The 18,528-nt window shown below is 36.3% G+C and overlaps 1 protein-coding gene across 4 annotated transcripts in view; it reads left to right on the top strand.

Annotated features, from left to right (window-relative positions):
- The window catches only part of ccser2b (coiled-coil serine-rich protein 2b), an 81,958-nt gene that overhangs the window by 31,509 nt on the left and 31,921 nt on the right, over nt 1-18,528 (top strand). For all 4 annotated transcript variants that reach the window (XM_059531949.1, XM_059531948.1, XM_059531952.1 and 1 more), the window contains exon 4: nt 17,824-17,923. In XM_059531949.1, coding sequence (XP_059387932.1) covers nt 17,824-17,923 — 100 coding nt within the window. The remainder of the gene's footprint in view (nt 1-17,823; nt 17,924-18,528) is intronic.

Here is an 18,528-nt window from a genome sequence, read left to right as displayed (position 1 = left end):
TTACTACCATTTGCCCTTAATACAGATTCCAACCTTGTTAGAATATATTCATACAACTTCTGAGTAGTCTCCCTTTGAATGTTGTATCCCTTTGAATCAGAACATCTGTCAGTTTCAGAGATGATAAAAGTGGGAATTGGCTTCTTTACAAAACTTCCTGGTACTCCAGCTGTCCAGGATTTATGATCTTGACCACCATCTTTTTGCATTTTAAGAAGTTTTAGCAAAGTTTTGTGGAGATCTCTGTGGTCATATTTTACAGAAACATGGTCTTCAAGGTGAATACTGATTGATGTTTGCTGTCACTTATGCTGTAGTGGTTTCATTTGTTGTTGTTGCAGCTTTACATTATTTTTTTCACAGATTTGTGATAACTTTAGTTAATAGAAATAACCGAAATATCACGTTGACGTAAATATTCAGACCCTTTGCTTCAACACTTGAAATTTAGCATAGGTGCATTCCATTTCTCTGGATCATCTTTGACATTTTTGTAGACTTTCACTGGAGTCCACCTGTGGTAAATTCAGCCAGTTAGACATGATTTGAAAAGGTACACACCCATATAAGGTCTAACAGCTGAAAATACATATCAGAGCAAAAACCAAGCCATCAGATCTAGGAAAGGCTAAGAAAACATTTCTGCTGCATTTAAGGTTCCATTCTTAATAGAATGATGTTTGGAACAACCAGGACTCCTCCTTGAGATGGTTGTTTGGCCAAAGTGACCAATCGCTGCAAAACTATATTGGTAAGAGAGGTGACCAAGAACCTGAGAGCATTTGTGGAGATGGAAAAAAACTTACAGAAGGGCTAGCATCACTGCAACACTTTGCAGATCTGGGCTTTGAGGCAGAGTGACCACACATGTGAAGATACATAAAAGTCCACTTGTCCAATTTGGCAAAAATAAACAAATAAATAAAAACAACAACAACACCTGAAAGACTCAAAATTATGTGGTCTGATGAACCTCAAATTAATTTCTGAAGGAAACTAGCAGAACACAATAGCTGAAGTAGTGCCTTTGAGGACCACAAGGGGGCAGCAGACACTCACAAATATTCGCTCTAAAGAAAGGGTCGTCTATTTAAAAAAATGATTTTACTAAACATCCTACAGGAATAGTTCATTTACTCACCCTTGTGATGTTCCAAACCCATATGGCTTTCTTTTTCCTGTGAAACACAAGATGTTTTGCAGTTGATCTTTTGCATAGAATAAAATGGGGAATGGGGATTGCTGATGAATGTGTCATAAAGGAGCTCTTATGACTCATGCACTATTTTTAAGTCTTAAGAATTCATACAGTATAGCTTTGTTGGAGAAATAGACCCAAATTCAGTTTCTTATTCACTTAAACAAATATTTGTTTGCATTGTGCCTAGTTTGATGTGTCATTGATGCTGAAACTTGTTGTAAGGCATGAAGGTGAATAAAAGGAGACAGAACTTTTTTTTCCCCCTGACACTACAGCCACTGTGCATCTGTGCAATTGTGTATTACAGATGAATGGGATGTCACCTCTTTCACTTCACCACTCTGCCAGGTGGTTTCATCAGATGTGTGATAAAAAAAAATTGGCAAATTTATGACAGTACAATGCTGTGGCCACTGTGAAGGTGTAAATTAGGATGAAAAATACCAAGGTGTTGTGTAAGTAGCTGAGGGTATCCACCGCAGTAGTCTCCAAATGTTTGGAAAATGTGTGTAGACTTTCCAATCCAAAAATAATAATGTATTTACCATATTCAGTTAAATTCATTTTTTTTTTGTAAAAACAAATCTGATGTATTTTTTGTTGTAGGCTAAATTATGAATCTAAAAACACATATTGACTTCAGGACGATGGCAATGGAAGTGCTAAAATACTAACTCGTTTCAAGGTTTTGGCGTACACAAATATGCCATTCCTGAAGCACTCCATAAGCAAACCATGTGAGCTAACATGAAAAGTTACCAAATATACCATTTCAATTGGTCAAACTGGAATGAATTAACAAATACAGAAAATATAGCACGTACACATTGTGGCTTGTCAAATGTTAAACCAAGCTACAGAAATGACTCCTGCCCACTGACATGGGTTATGCTGAGTACAGGATGTTAAAGTCATGCAAGTTTGTTTCAAAGTGAGTAGCCAAACCAGTTAAAATTATATGAAGCTATTTGATCGCGTTCTTATAAATGTTGACAAGAATTTATAGAGGGTGTATTTATATACAGTACAGACCAAAAGTTTGGACACACCTTCTCATTCAAAGAGTTTTCTTTATTTTCATGACTATGAAAATTGTAGAGTCACACTGAAGGCATCAAGGGCTATTTGACCAAGAAGGAGAGTGATGGGGTGCTGCGCCAGATGACCTGGCCTCTACAGTCACCGGACCTGAACCCAATCGAGATGGTTTAGGGGTGAGCTGGACCACAAACGGAAGGCAAAAGGGCCAACAAGTGCTAAGCATCTCTCGGGGAAATCCTTCAAGACTGTTGGAAGACCATTTCAGGTGACTACCTCTTGAAGCTCATCAAGAGAATGCCAAGAGTGTGCAAAGCAGTAATCAAAGCAAAAGGTGGCTACTTTGAAGAACCTAGAATATGACATATTTTCAGTTGTTTCACACTTTTTTGTTATGTATATAATTCCATATATAATTCCACATGTGTTAATTCATAGTTTTGATGCCTTCAGTGTGAATCTACAATTTTCATAGTCATGAAAATAAAGAAAACTCTTTGAATGAGAAGGTGTGTCCAAACTTTTGGTCTGTACTGTATATATTTATATATAGTCTTTATATTCTGGGAAAATTAAATATGATCAAATTGATTTTCATATAGGATGTCACAACATTGCTGTTGTAATTAATAAATGTTAAACAACAAAATAACCATTAGCAAACCTGATCTCCTCAAACCTAAAAAAGCACAATAAATGCTCAGATGTGGCAGTGCTCCACCAGAGGGCAGTGTGTTTCTAACATGGGGAATTGCTGCAAGATTTTTGAAGCAAGAGGGAAGTTCTTCTCTCATTCTTTTACTTTCTTATTCTCTCTTTTGGTCCCTTCTCACTTTCTCTCTCATCATATGGGCTTTCAATGCTACTTTCTCAAAATTGTCTAGTCATTTGGGCTGTTTAGAAGTTTGATGCATCTCCCTAGTTCTCCAGGACCGTCTGTTGTTGTTGTTGATGCATGCCAAGCGTCACTTGAGGGCCCACACTATGGCACTGAATCCATTAAGATAAAATGTTTTTCTCTCTCTTTTTTAAATTCTTTCCTGAAGGGCAAAACCTAATCTATAACCATTTCCAAAAGACACTGCAAGTTTTCTACAGCATTTGATTTTGATTATAAACACCAGTACTAAAGGTGGAAGTTTACATAAGTAGATAAGTTTTAGGGTACAATAGGGTTAAAAGCACACCTAAGGAAAACAGCTTTTCTGTAGTGCATGATTGCAGACAATTTTAGTGAACAATGATGGAGTAACACATTTTGTGAGAAAATACATCTTAAGATTCTCAATTTGAAAAAACTATTTGTTTTGTTTAAAAATCATTTCTATGTATGAGATGGCGAGGGGAGCAATTATCCTACACTCGGGGCAAAAGGCTCATCAGCATGGGTACCATAGTATTAATACAAATAATGTAGCTTGCATAATATTTATTGCATAATATCTCACAAATTTATTTTAAGTAATTTCAGAAAAGTTTTTTTTACCATGTTTGTATATTTTTATAAATAGAAAATATATTTAACTTATTTTATCCTTAAAATGTGTTTAGAAAAATGCAATAAAAAAAAGATTCTGAGAGCTTCTTAAAATGCTTGAATGTGATCTCATAAGTTAATGTGGCTTTACAGATCCAATAATTTATATTATATTTGATTTGATAAAATATCAACTGTAATTGTTTAATTTATAAATGATTTATAATAATCAGACCTACTTGATGCACTTTTAACATTTGAAATTATTCAATCAATTCTTTCTTTAGGGCCAGGCTTTTTGTTCCATTGTGAAGTCTTTCTGGCTTGTTTATTATAAGGATGCACCGAATCCAGATTTTTTGGGTTCGGCCGAATACCGAATCCACTGTTTAAGATTCGGCCGAATCCGAAATCGAATACCGAATCCTACTCGCATCCTCATTCCATTAACACAGTAAAACACATTAATGAATTAAACAACGGCCACAGAAGTGTATTTTTCATTTTATTTTAACTGTAAAAAAAAAAAAAAGATTAGCCAACATTATGCCAGGATGACAAGTGGGAAAAAAAATATTTTGACAATTACCATAAGCCTATGCTTACCCAAGTACAAACCAAAACCTTTCAATAAATGTGCAACAATGCAAAGAAAAGTGTTATTCTTTTCTTTTTTAAACCAGAATAGTAGGCAGTTTTTGTTTATAACAGTATGCTAGGCTACGATTAGAACAGTAGCCAAATATTACGGAAGATCACACACATCTCCTGCGTCATAATTAAATTAATGTAAAACCTCTAACCTTTCACATGAAATGAGTTTCCTTTCAAAAAAACAAGACGCTCTGCATTAACAGGTGACAGCCAGTTGCGAGTGTGGGAACGAATGTCCCCAGCAGTACTGAAAAGTCTTTCACTTGGCACAGATGTTGGTGGCACACAGAGGTTGATATTTGCCATTTTTGCCACCAGTGGAAATCGCTGCCGGTTTGTCTTCCCCCACTGAAGAGGGTCCTCTCTAAGAGGAATCAAAGGCTCACCGAGAAAAAATGCTTCTCTCCACGTCAGCGCCCAATGTGACTGGCTCTGTATTGCTACAGAACGGTCCTCATGTAAACACACATCACGTAATCAACAGCCGTGTGACGTCGACCAGCGTAGCACAAGCCTAGGGTTTGGTTCGGTGGAAAAAAAATCGAAGGTTCGGCCGAAACCGAACCCCATCAAAAAGCCCAGTATTCGGCCGAATCCGAATCCTGGATTCGGTGCATCCCTACTTTATTAGCTAGTAAAATGAGGTCAACTTTAAGTTGCTTTGGTTGAGCTGCTTTTACTCAGTAAGATGAGGCTTAAAGAATACCAGCCTCTGGAACAGTGCTAGATTATCAATACTTACAGGGCATTAGGGACCTGACAGAGCTGAGCAAATGGCACTGTGCACAGCACAGTAGCTTCACAAGTTCAGATAAGCAAATATTTGAGTAACTAACCTTTCTACAGTAAATACAGCAAGCAGGGAGGATGTGCCATACTTTATGACAATAATGCAAAGATAATTATTTTTTTCGTTAATGGAATACTTTACCCAATGTGAAAATTCTGCCACAATTCATAGCTCATAAATCATTCTCAGGTCATTCCAAACCATATTTTGAATGGTAATTTTTAGAGCCTGACAGCCTTAGTTCCAGTTTGCATTTATTTTATGTAAAAGAGAAGCGTGAATGACCTCCGTGACTTCTCTCTTTGTGTTGCATGGAAGAAGAACAGGCAATGCCATAGGCGATATAGGCAGCTGCCTAGGGCGTCACAACAGGGTGCTGCCCCAGCACAGAACTGTCAGGGTGTGCACTGAACTAGCTTATTTTCACTCATTTTCACGGGATTTCTCCAAACCTGCTGTTTTCACATTGTGCCCACATCTATCATCATCATCATCATCATCATCATCATCATCATTTTTTCCCCCAAAAAATAAATACAAATAAATTGTCACTGTAATCACAGATTGAAATACCACCCCATGGGACAACAGAAACACATGCACACATGCATGCACACACAAAGCAGAATTATATTGGTTGTTACAAAACCGTTTTTTGGAACATTCAGGGTGGTAAAGGACCTTACTCACCCGGTCTTTGTAATAATAACTTGCTGATGTACATTATTTCTTATTTAAATTTGTTTGAGATGTAGACTACTTAATACTTTTAATGTGCTTTTTTTTTGTTCTTTTTGAAGCATGAAGTGTTAGTACCTATTATAGTAATTGCATGGACAAGAGCAAAAAGTACAATTCTTCAAAGTGAAGAAATAAAAAGCTACTTTTTTTCAGATTACCTAATGCTTTAATGGGGACTTTTTTGTTGATGCTGTTGTTGTTGTTTTTATATCAATCCCTTTTTATTGTAGAGCAATAGACCTTGTCATGAGGATGGCTCCATTTAGTTGAGGTTCTATCCTTCATTAATTTTCTTACTGTTTGTCTGCTGCTGCTAAAAAAGTCTGTAGTAATCTGTGAGCTGTGTAATATTTTCTGTTTTGTTTCACACCAGTGACAAGAAATCCAACAATGAAGGTTTAGATGTGATTCTCATGTAACCTTAACTAATTTGTGAGTTTTGTCTTGGAGTGACATCCAGCAGTTCACTAAAGGAATGATGCCATTAAGTTGTTTTCCGTGTTCCAAAAATCATGTTGGTATTACAAGTCTACCACATTGCACAGGCTCAGTTAGAAACAGTCTTCTAAAACAAAGCTATCATCTTCAGTTGCAATTAATTATTTACAATACAAACATTTTAAAACTGAAAGACAATTTTACAATTCGTGATACTAATTTAGATTCCACAGAAAATATCCCTTTCTTGGAATATTTTAAGAAAGACTTGAATTGTTAAAAATAAAATGTAAAGGATTTTCTAAAAAGATAAATTGTCAGGGGAAATGAATGTAAAATAAAAATAAAAAATCTAATTAAATGAACAAGATGAAAAATGTAATCAAATGTAAAATAAAATGTTGAGTTTAAACCATACAGTATCTCATATCTTGCTTGTTGGTGAGAAATATAAATCTATAATTTATTATCAAAAAGTTATTCCTAAAAAGCAAGCTTCCTTGGTGTAAGCAGTGAGCAAGGTAATTGTATGAATGATTGAATAGAGCCGGTCACATCTGGGGCATGTCTGAAAGGCTGTAGCTCCTTTGTGTAAGGGCTTGCAAGCTCTATGAGAAATGGCCTTTTGTTGTCTTAATGAAGAAAAGTACCAAGAAATAGCAAATTACTGTCTGATGGGAGAGAAAGACCATAAATGGAACAGACAGTAAAGCTCATTCAGCAGTGCTTCCTGTGTCTTGGACAGAGGGAAAAGAGGCTACTCTGAGAGCAAGAGAAAAGAGAGACTGTAAATAATGATCTTTTCCAGATACATTGTTATTTAGTTTTGACTGTCAAGGTCAGATTTTCTTTTCTTGCATCTGTTCTTATTGATAAGTTAGGCAAGCACTTGCTTGAGCTTGTTTGAAACTTTATCTGCCTCTCTCACTTAATATTTTCATGTATAAATCATAAAACCTTGGCTCAGTCGATAGCCTGTTATAAATACATTTTTGGTAGTTGTTATGATGTGTAGTCTATAAATAATTATTCTATAAAGAATTTACATTGGTGCATGGCACCTTTATCATCTCTTGTCGTCAGTGCTGTTTTTTGAGGCTGTCAAACTGTATGACATGCTTCATAATGCTTTGCAATATCACATGAGTAAGAGGTGTGCATACAGGTGTGATAATGCATTAAGCGAAAGCTAATTCTCCACATATAAAAGCATATTTATACTTTCTGAATTGCTCCCTGTCTCCTATATGATGGGTTCCTGAACAATATTTTTTTTTGTTTTTGTTTTTTGTAGTTGAACCCATTTACACATTTAAATATTTGGTATCACTTTAAATTATGGTGTCCTTGTTACACATGTACTCATTATAATAACATAAAACATTATGCATAATTACATCCAAGTAACCCTAAACCAAACCCTAATCTTAGCCCTAACCATATAGTAAGTAGATGCAGTTTATTATTACTCAGTACTTAAATGTATAAATACACTGTAACAAGGACACCTTAAAATAAAGTGTACCATATTTTTCGGACTATAAGTCAAGTCGTATCAGTCCAAAAATACGTCATGACGAGGAAAAAAACATATAAATCGCACTGGACTATAAGTCGCATTTATTTAGAAGCAAGAACCAAGAGAAAACATTACCGTCTACAGCCGCGAGAGGTCGATCTATGCTGCTCAGTGTAGACTACTGGAGCACTGAGCAGCATAGAGCGCCCTCTCGCGGCTGTAGATGGTAATGTTTTCTCTTGGTTCATGTTAAATTAATTTTGAAAAGTCGCACCTGACTATAACTTGCAGGACCAGCCAAACTATGAAATGAAGTGCGACTTATATTCCGGAAAATACGATAATCTAACTATAACTCTTTATTTTACTTTGTTTTTTTTTATTTACAGTATAGGTGAAATAAAAAGGTTCAAAAATATAATAAGATTGTTTTATGTATGGTGATTGTTTTATGATAAACATTTAATCTCATAAGAAATGTCTTCACTCTGAAACATGCAGCAGTCTTTTTAGATTTTTTTTTATTTTTTATAATTGCACTAAGCAAAATTGTGTTTGAACTATAGGCGATTTCCGTGAGGCTAGCAGTAGCAAGCTAGAATCAAAAGCATGAGATCCCACCCTCCCTGCAAATCACAATCCTCCAAAACACATGAACATGTACAAGCAGACTAGAGGCTAACCAGCGACACGGTAAGAGATGGCATAGGTGGAGGGTTGAATGCAACTCTACCGGATTAGCTCATGTCTCATTCACCAGTGAAAAAATTACAGTTCAAAAGCGCATTATATTACAACAATAACACCTTCCGTTATTGCTCTGTCTGCAATAGTGTAATGGAATGACGTATCATGTCTGTGCAAACAGGGTGCCCAGAGGTATGTGAATACATAGGTTAACAGGCAGGTAGAACAGCTTATTGTAGCCCTCGGGCCGAGGGATATGAATGGACAATGTTTTATGGTCCTACGATTTTCACAGATGACATAAATACATATACATTTATACAATTTAGTTTGATGATAGCTATCGGGGTGTGAAGAGACCTATAGTAATCTCCTACACTGCCTTTAATTAGCTTTTTGTCAACTTACAAACCCCGTGCAATTCCCCGTGAACAAGTGACTGATTTCAAATGTAGCTTTAGTAGGATGTAGGTGTTATCTATAATTTAGGGAGGATAATCAAGCTATTTGATTCTCAACCAACCTAAGGTTAGGGGTAGAAGAGCCAAAGGATGCTTCTCAATCAGCTACCTAGCTCGTAGGGGTGTAAGTAAATATCGATACAGGTGTGTATCGTGCTATTTTGTTTGGCGATACTGTATTGATTCTCAAAAACGGAATATCGATATTTAAAAAAATAAATCATACAAGATTCATGGCAGTTGTTTCATTTGAGTTCATTTCCCAACCGCTAGATGGAAGTCTTCATCTCTGAACAAATCCTGACCTGAGTGACAGGAAATACTAACATTAGAGCACACCACTAATGCTAGCATTAATGTAATTTGCTGCTAGTAATGGAGGATGAAAGAATTGTCCCAGTTTATGTTTCGATGTACAAAGCTGAAGTGTGCCGTCGTTTGGGCTCTTGTGGTAACGTCCACTGCGGGACTGTAGCACTGGCGTAAAAAACCTGTGAAATCCAAGTGGAAAGGTTCAACATCTTTATTTATTTTATTGTTTTAAAATTGTTTCGTTTTCTTTAGGAATCCTGTTTTCACTTTATTTTTCATTGATATTAAGCAGATGTAATTGTTCAGATCAAAATGTTAAGACATTGTACAGTCGTGGCCAAAATTTTTGAGAATTACATAAATATTGGAAATTGGAAAAGTTGCTGCTTAAGTTTTTAAAATAGCAATTTGTATATACTCCAGAATGTTATGAAAAGTGATCAGATGAATTGCATAGTCCTTCTTTGCCATGAAAATTAATTTAATCCCAAAAAAACCTTTCCACTGCATTTCATTGCTGTCATTAAAGGACCTGCTGAGATCATTTCAGTAATCGTCTTGTTAACTCAGGTAAGAATGTTGACGAGCACAAGGCTGGAGATCATTATGTCAGGCTGATTGGGTTAGAATGGCAGACTTGACATGTTAAAAGGAGGGTGATGCTTGAAATCATTGTTCTTCCATTGTTAACCATGGTGACCTGCAAAGAAACGTGTTGCATAAAAATGGCTATACAGGCAAGGATATTGTGGCTACTAAGATTGCACCTAAATCAACAATTTATAGGATCATCAAGAACTTCAAGGAAAGAGGTTCTATTCTTGTAAAGAAGGCTTCAGGGCGTCCAAGAAAGTCCAGCAAGCGCCAGGATCGTCTCCTAAAGAGGATTCAGCTGCGGGATCGGAGTGCCACCAGTGCAGAGCTTGCTCAGGAATGGCAGCAGGCAGGTGTGAGCGCATCTGCACGCACAGTGAGGCGAAGACTTTTGGAAGATGGCCTGGTGTCAAGAAGGGCAGCAAAGAAGCCACTTCTCTCCAAAAAAAACATCAGGGACAGATTGATCTTCTGCAGAAAGTATAGTGAATGGACTTCTGAGGACTGGGGCAAAGTCATATTCTCCGATGAAGCCCCTTTCCGATTGTTTGGGGTATCTGGAAAAGGCTTGTCCGGAGAAGAAAAGGTGAGCACTACCGTCAGTCCTGTGTCATGCCAACAGTAAAGCATCCTGACACCATTCATGTGTGGGGTTGCTTCTCATCCAAGGGAGTGGGCTCACTCACAATTCTGCCCAAAAACACAGCCATGAATAAAGAATGGTACCAAAACACCCTCCAACAGCAACTTCTTCCAACAATCCAACAACAGTTTGGTGAAGAACAATGCATTTTCCATCACGATGGAGCACCGTGCCATAAGGCAAAAGTGATAACTAAGTGGCTCGGGGACCAGAATGTTGAAATTTTGGGTCCATGGCCTGGAAACTTCCCAGATCTTAATCCCATTGAGAACTTGTGGTCAATCCTCAAGAGGCGGGTGGACAAACAAAAACCCACTAATTCTGACAAACTCCAAGAAGTGATTATGAAAGAATGGGTTGCTATCAGTCAGGATTTGGCCCAGAAGTTGATTGAAAGCATGCCCAGTCGAATTGCAGAGGTCCTGAAAAAGAAGGGCCAACACTGCAAATACTGACTCTTTGCATAAATGTCATGTAATTGTCGATAAAAGCCTTTGAAACGTATGAAGTGCTTGTAATTATATTTCAGCACATCACAGAAACAACTGAAACAAAGATCTAAAAGCAGTTTAGCAGCAAACTTTTTGAAAACTAATATTTATGTAATTCTCAAAACATTTGGCCACGACTGTATATTACAATTGTAAACGTAAACTGTGAACCTTTAAAGCAGGGTCTAAAATATATATATGGTAATTTCATAAAATACATTTTATACGTATTAAAATGTTTATTAAAGGATCCTACAAGCACTTTAATTTTCCCCCTTTACTCATACTGCACAAAAAGTGGTTCAATAACATTGAATGTTACAGGGATTATGCAAATGATTCTGATTATTGCAAATGCAGATCCCACTGTGTTCTGGATAAACAATTTTTATTTATTGCTAAGGTTTGCATGTTGTGTGCTGTTAACTTGTTGTGTTGAATTTTGCTATTGACACAGCCCTTAAAATGGCCAACTCCTTGAACAGTGCCTTGACTGCTGAACTAGAGAGTTTACTGAGATGCACCCAAAAACACACCAATGACTCACACTTGCTGATTTCTGTCACTCATTAACGTTGACACATTAATGTGGTATAATGGTGCTAAACCATTTAAAGACTTTAAAAACAATAAAAGCTAATTAAAATGAATCCTGTATAGCATGAGTAACCAGTGTTAAGACCTTAGATCAGGAGTAATATGCTCATGCATTCAAGCTCCTGTTAGGACTCTGACAGCTGCATTTTGAACCATTTGAAGATGATTTAGAGAAGACTGACTGATCCCCAAATAGTGTTAGAATAATCAAGCCTTTTGGTTTAATCCAATCTAAATAATTTTTACCTAAATCAAGACTTGTCACTCAAGCTTTATAGCACTGTCCAGTAAAACACCCAGATTTTTCACATACGGCCTGACAGAAGATGCCAGAATACGAGATTTAAGTTTGGTATACTCTGGTAATCAGAAGGGGTAAACACCACAATCTTTGTTTTACTCTCATACTTTAAAATGTAAATAAATTACATTTAAATAAAAACTTAAAAAAAAATTAGGGGCAACCATGCTTTACCATACAAGAGGCAAGCAACATCAGGGTCTAAACCAAAGATGGAACCAAGTGGAGGCATATAAAGAGAAAATAACTCCCATATATATTATATTATATACAGGTGCTGGTCATATAATTGGAATATCATCAAAAAGTTGATTTATTTCACTAATTCCATTCAAAAAGTGAAACTTGTATATTATATTCATTTATTACACACAGACTGATATATTTCAAATGTTTAATTCTTTTAAATTTAGATGATTATAACTGACAACTAAGGAAAATCTCAAATTAAGTATCTCTCAATTTAGTATCTGCTGCAGTAATTTGCCTGAATTACTGCAGCAATGCCACGTGGCATGGAGTCGATCAGTCTGTGGCACTGCTCAGGTGTTATGAGAACCCAGGTTGCTCTGATAGTGGCCTTCAGCTCTTCTGCATTCTTGGGGTCTGGCATGTAAGGCGAGTTTTCTGGCCAAATAAGAATAGGGATACCATGGTCCTTAAACCAGGTACTGGAAACTTTGGCACTGTGTACAGGTGCCAAGTCCAGTTGTAAAAAAGAAATCTGCATCACCATAAAGATGGTCAGCAGCAGGAAGCGTGAAGTGCTCTAAAACTTCCTGGTATACGATTGTGTTGACCTTGGACCTCAGAAAACACTGTGGACCAACACCAGCAGATGACATGGCACCGCAAACAATCACTGACTGTGGAAACTTTACACTGGACCTCAAGCAACACTCTCCTCTCTTCCTCCAGACTCTGGGACCCTGATATCCAAAGGAAATGCAAAATGTACTTTCATCAGTGAACATAACTTTGGACCACTCAGCAACAGTCCAGTCCTTTTTGAAGCGAGACACTTCTGACACTGTCTGTTGTTCAATAGTGGCTTTAAACAAGGAATGGGACATTGAAACCCATGTCTTGTATACGTCTGTGCGTAGTGGTTCTTGAAGCACTGACTCCAGCTGCAGTCCACTCTTTCTGAATCTCCCCCACATTTTTGAATGGGTTTTGTTTCACAATCCTCTCCAGGGTGCGGTTATCCCTATTGCTTGTGCACTTTTTTTTTTTTTTACCACATCTTTTCCTTCCCTTCGCCTCTCTATTAATGTGCTTGGACACAGAGCTCTACGAACATCCAGCCTCTTTTGCAATGACCTTTTGTAGCTTGCCCTCCTTGTGACAATATTCTAATTTTCTTAGATACTGAATTTGGGATTTTCCTTAGTTGTCAGTTATAATAATCAAAATTAAAATAAATAAACATTTGAAATATATCAGTTTGTGTTTAATGAATTAATATAATATACAAGTTTCACTTTTTGAATGAAATTAGTGAAACCAGCTTTTTGATGATATTGTAATTATATGACCAGCACCTGTATAGGCAGCACACATGTCAAAATTATATCGTCACTATAACTGTCATTATACATGCCTGTCTCAATGGTACAAGTGGTATTATTCAACCACAGCTCAGGATTCAACTTATGCTGTTGTTTAGTCCTAGTGGAGCCGCAGAATCAAAACTTGTCATCAAAAAGTCAGAGGCATGAGGTTTGACAGCATTCAGTGATAGTGGCATGTTAAATATAATATGATTATGGTCAGAAAATCTGTGGTCAATCTCAATATCACCCATAGGGAACCCATGAGGTTCTTTCATTACAAGCTGCACTGAATCAAAAGCTTCTGTTTGCCTGATAAAGTCATTGCAAATGAGTTTGAGGGGCAGCATATGTGAAGAGGTGTCAAGTAACGAAGTACAAATACTTTGTTACCTTACTTAAGTAGAAATTTGGGGTATCTATACTTTACTTGAATAATTATTTTTCAGCCGACTTTTTACTTCTACTCCTTACATTTTCACGCAAGCATCTGTACTTTCTACTCCTTACATTTTAAAAATAGCTTCGTTACTGCTATTTCATCTCGGCTTGTTAAAAAAAAATAAAAATAAAAAAATAAAACCTATCCAGATAAATCGCGTCAGCTGGATGAAGTGAATTTGATTGTGGTTGGATGAGAAGTATAAACATATACCATTCCGACACCCTATTGGTTTGAACGCGATCCATCACACCTGCACATGACACACATCACATCACACTCCTGCAGGGACATAGCCAGTGTTGGGTTCGTTTATCAAAATATATATTTCTTAAAAGTAGGGTTGGCTATGGAACCGGTATCCGATCGCCTCAGAGTCAGTCCCCTTAAATGTCATGTGAAACTGGCGTCAGACCGGTCTCCTCCCCATCAGCGCGCTCTTCAATCTGCAGACCGCGGCAGAGCAGCGCAAGCGCACTTAAACACAAACAGAGGACACAAGGTATGTGTTCATCGATAGATTGTTAGAATATCCATATCTGTGCAGTTCTTTGTCATAAATACAGTTTACAAAAGGTCATGAAGGAGCAGTCAGTTTCTCATCTAACGTTACTGTAAAGTTTTCGCTTGTCACCGCTCATCACACCACAGCTGTTTCCTCCAGCGAAAATCTAGCCCTTAACACATATGAACGAACACATACTTTAATTACACTTATTTAAATATACTTAATTTAATCATACGTACTTTATACATACACTAGCTACTGTGCAAAAGTCTTAGGCACGTTAGTATTTTCACTTAAAAGAATGGCGTTCAGCCAGTTATTTATATATTTTGCTGAAGTGTGTCAGTATAAAATATCAGTTTACATTTCCAAACATTCATTTTGCCATTGTCAGACTGCTTGTGCATTCAGAATCGCACTAGATTATTATTAAAATTGCAAACTGATATTTCCTTCCGACACACTACAGCAAAAGATATAAATAACTGGCTTAAAACCCTTTTTTGGGGTGAAAAGACTTTCGCACAGTACTGTACTTTAAAAACGACATTGTTGCTACTTTATAAAGAATGAGCATACGTAATTCACAGAACTGATTAAAGACTGTGACAGACAGCACTCATCTTAACTAAATATCAGAGTGAGTGACAGATACAGTAGAAACATTATTTGTGCTTTTGTATTAAATAATGACCCAGATTGTGAAATACATTTATTAGCCTTAGATTAAGGGAAGCACAACTTGGGTAATGAGAGCATCCAAGGTGAAAGCTATGGATTTATTTTAAATATTTGTAATGTTCTTTAATGTTATCCATAGTTTTTTTTTATTTTTATTTTTTTATTTTTTTTTTTATCGGTTCATGCACCGTTTAGGCGCCGATACTGTTTTAAAAGTATCGAAATGGCACTTGATCCTACTTAAAAGTTATTATTTCTCACTACTGGCTCATTTACCAAATGGGTGCTTTCTCTTTGTCCTCCACAAATTAAGCTACTGTAGATAGTTAGGTAGAGACACTTTTGAATAAATTATCATTTGCGATTGACGACGTGATTGACAATGTTGTGATAAGTAGGCTATACCAACTTTGTATTGTTATTGTAAATTTTATTTTTCATTTTTAGTTTTTGATTAATCACTTGGATTAATCATTCATTTTGACAGCACTAATATTTATTGTAAATAGACAACCATACAAGGATAACTGTTACTAAGCCTGCCCTGGGTACACCAATGTTCTTGTCCATTGCCCTCGCAGATTCCTGCAGCTAAGCTTGGGTGTACATTTACATTCCATTAAAGGTTATTGATGACATGCCGCTGAAATTTGACTTTTTGCACCATTACAATACTTATAGGCAACTAGTCATCATATCTCTAGTCTTTTAATGTATTTGCATTGTACTAAAGTGTGTTAATTTTCAATGGGCATATATGCGGCTGAAACGGGTAGCCTAGTGCATCCCAAATTTTTCAACATGAACATTTTAATATAACATTATAGTCATTATGGCCTATGGCCTTTAGAAAAATTTTTTTTTTTGAGGAGGTGGGGTAGTGCACAATAGGCCCTCTGGCACGGCCTAAGCTTTTGTTCTTAATGGCATTTTTTTCCCCTTACATTACTTTTATTTTTATACTTTAATTAGTTTTTTAAACCAGTACTTTTACACTTTTACTTGAGTAAAAAGCTTGAGTTGATACTTCAACTTCTACAAAAGCCTTTTTAAACCCTAGTATCTATACTTCTACTTGAGTAATGAATGCCAATACTTTTGACACCACTGCATATGTGAATATTAAAATTCCCAATAATTAAAAATCTATCAAGATTGAGGGTGATTACCCCCCCCCCCACACCCCAAGAGATTTGAGAAATCTTTCAGAAAGTCTTTGTGTGGCATTGGAGGTCTGTAGGCCACAGACATAACTAGCAGAATATCAGAGTCCAGCAACTGCAATTTAAATTATATGTAGTTCTTTGTATAGTCTGACTTTGAAAAAAAAAAAAAAAAAAAAAATTGAAACCAAACCGCCATCCCATCTCAGATCAGTGGGGGAGTTACAAAATTTACAGTTGGCTGAAAAGAGTTCAGAGAAAGGATTGCATGGAATGTTAAGGAATCTGCATAAGTTTAAAATATCCAATATTGATTGTGGTTATGTCTTATGGGTAGTAAGGGCAAAAAATACAGAAGAATAAAATGTGAGCTTTCAGCCTTTCTGGTGTGCAATGTGTCTGAAGAAAAATTTACATTTATAGTAACTTGTGTGATTCACACTTACATTGTTGTCGTCATTTTTCAATGAAATAAAAAAAACAGTCAGCCCACTTCAAGAAAACTCTCATTTTATCCTGCACCATTTCGCCTGTTCCCTTCTGGGTATGCCTCTATTGTCATGCCATGAGTAGATAGCCGGTCATGGGGAAAAGTCATTTAACAGGGGTCCTCAGCTGGCACTAAATCTTCTCGGAGAGAGATGAGTTGCGGAAAGGGGAGGTGACTTCCATCATGTATGAGGACTGCTCCTTGCTTGAATACGCATCAGTTTTCTTCCTTCCTCCTTCAGAGAAGTCTACTTTGCCTATTGCTTTCTCATCATAAAATTACCCATCCTCTTTATCATTAAATTAGTTTGCTCATCTCTTTTTGACTAAAGGGAGAAGTACTATTCACCCCTATTCCTGAAAGCGATCTGTTGTTGTTGATGTTTCTATGATTTAAGGATGATTTAGGGATGAAAGAAGTGCAAAATGCCACATATGCATTTGTTCTTGTTATCTGAGCAAAATTAATGTTTTGAGAATAGTGAACTTGCATTCACTGTGTATAAAAAAAACAATCAATGCTGTTGAACATTTTAACAGTTCAAATGATTTTATAAACTTTATACAGTTTCAGTTGCCAATTCTAAATTAATTTTGGATTAATTTGTATCTCTAGAAGACAGACGTTTTATTTATTTATTTATTAAGGTCCCACTACATATGAAGTGTCTTTAACTACTCTGTGCTGTCATTGTACTGTGTTGTGTTCAACTTTGCTTCCATTGTGGTGGGATATGGTTAAGGTTAGGGATAGGTTTAATGGTGTGTAGGTTCAAAGGTAGGGGTAGGGTCAACGGTGTAATCATAGATTTATTGCATTTTTTTTTTTTTCATAAATTTGAAGTAGAGAATATTTTTCTCATATATATATATATATATATATATATATATATATATATACATATAGAGGACATTTGTCTTAAATAATTAAACCTGCCACTTTACAAAAAACTTGTTTGAAATTGTTGGACTGAGGTCTGTTGTCGTATAGGATTGTTTGCAGAAATCCTGGCATGACTCTCTATTCACATATTGAATTTAAGGACATACTCAACAACCTGGAGAATGTGGAGTCATGTGACCTGGAGGAAGATGACCTCATGCTGGATTTGGACCTGTCTGAAGATGCATCTTTACACAGCGGTGAGTAATGGTATAAAAAAAGAAACAACCTGCAACTTCTGCTGGCAAATTCTTGATCTGGGGGGCCACAGGGTTTCATGTGTTCAAAATTTTGCTGAATTTATATACAACTGATACCCCACTGTATGCAAATTCAGGCTTTTATATTGTTAAATTAAGTACATAAAGATCCTGACTCAATACTGGTTAAACAAACTTTCATGCAGAAAAAAAATTATACATTTTAAAAATAGATACTGAATAAAAAATTTAATAATTCTTTTCTACAACCCGAATTCCGGAAAAGTTGGGACGTTTTTTAAATTTTAATAAAATGAAAACTAAAGGAATTTCAAATCACATGAGCCATTATTTTATTCACAATAGAACATAGATAACGTAGCAAATGTTTAAACTGAGAAATTTTACACTTTTATCCACTTAATTAGCTCATTTAAAATTTAATGCCTGCTACAGGTCTCAAAAAAGTTGGCACGGGGGCAACAAATGGCTAAAAAAGCAAGCAGTTTTGAAAAGATTCAGCTGGGAGAACATCTAGTGATTAATTAAGTTAATTGATATCAGGTCTGTAACATGATTAGCTATAAAAGCTTTGTCTTAGAGAA

This window comes from Carassius carassius, chromosome 40 (genome assembly GCF_963082965.1).
Source record: "Carassius carassius chromosome 40, fCarCar2.1, whole genome shotgun sequence".
In the NCBI taxonomy this organism is placed as follows: Eukaryota; Metazoa; Chordata; class Actinopteri; order Cypriniformes; family Cyprinidae; genus Carassius; species Carassius carassius.
Note: the sequence above shows the minus strand (reverse complement) of the source record. Positions and strands in the feature narration are given on the sequence as shown.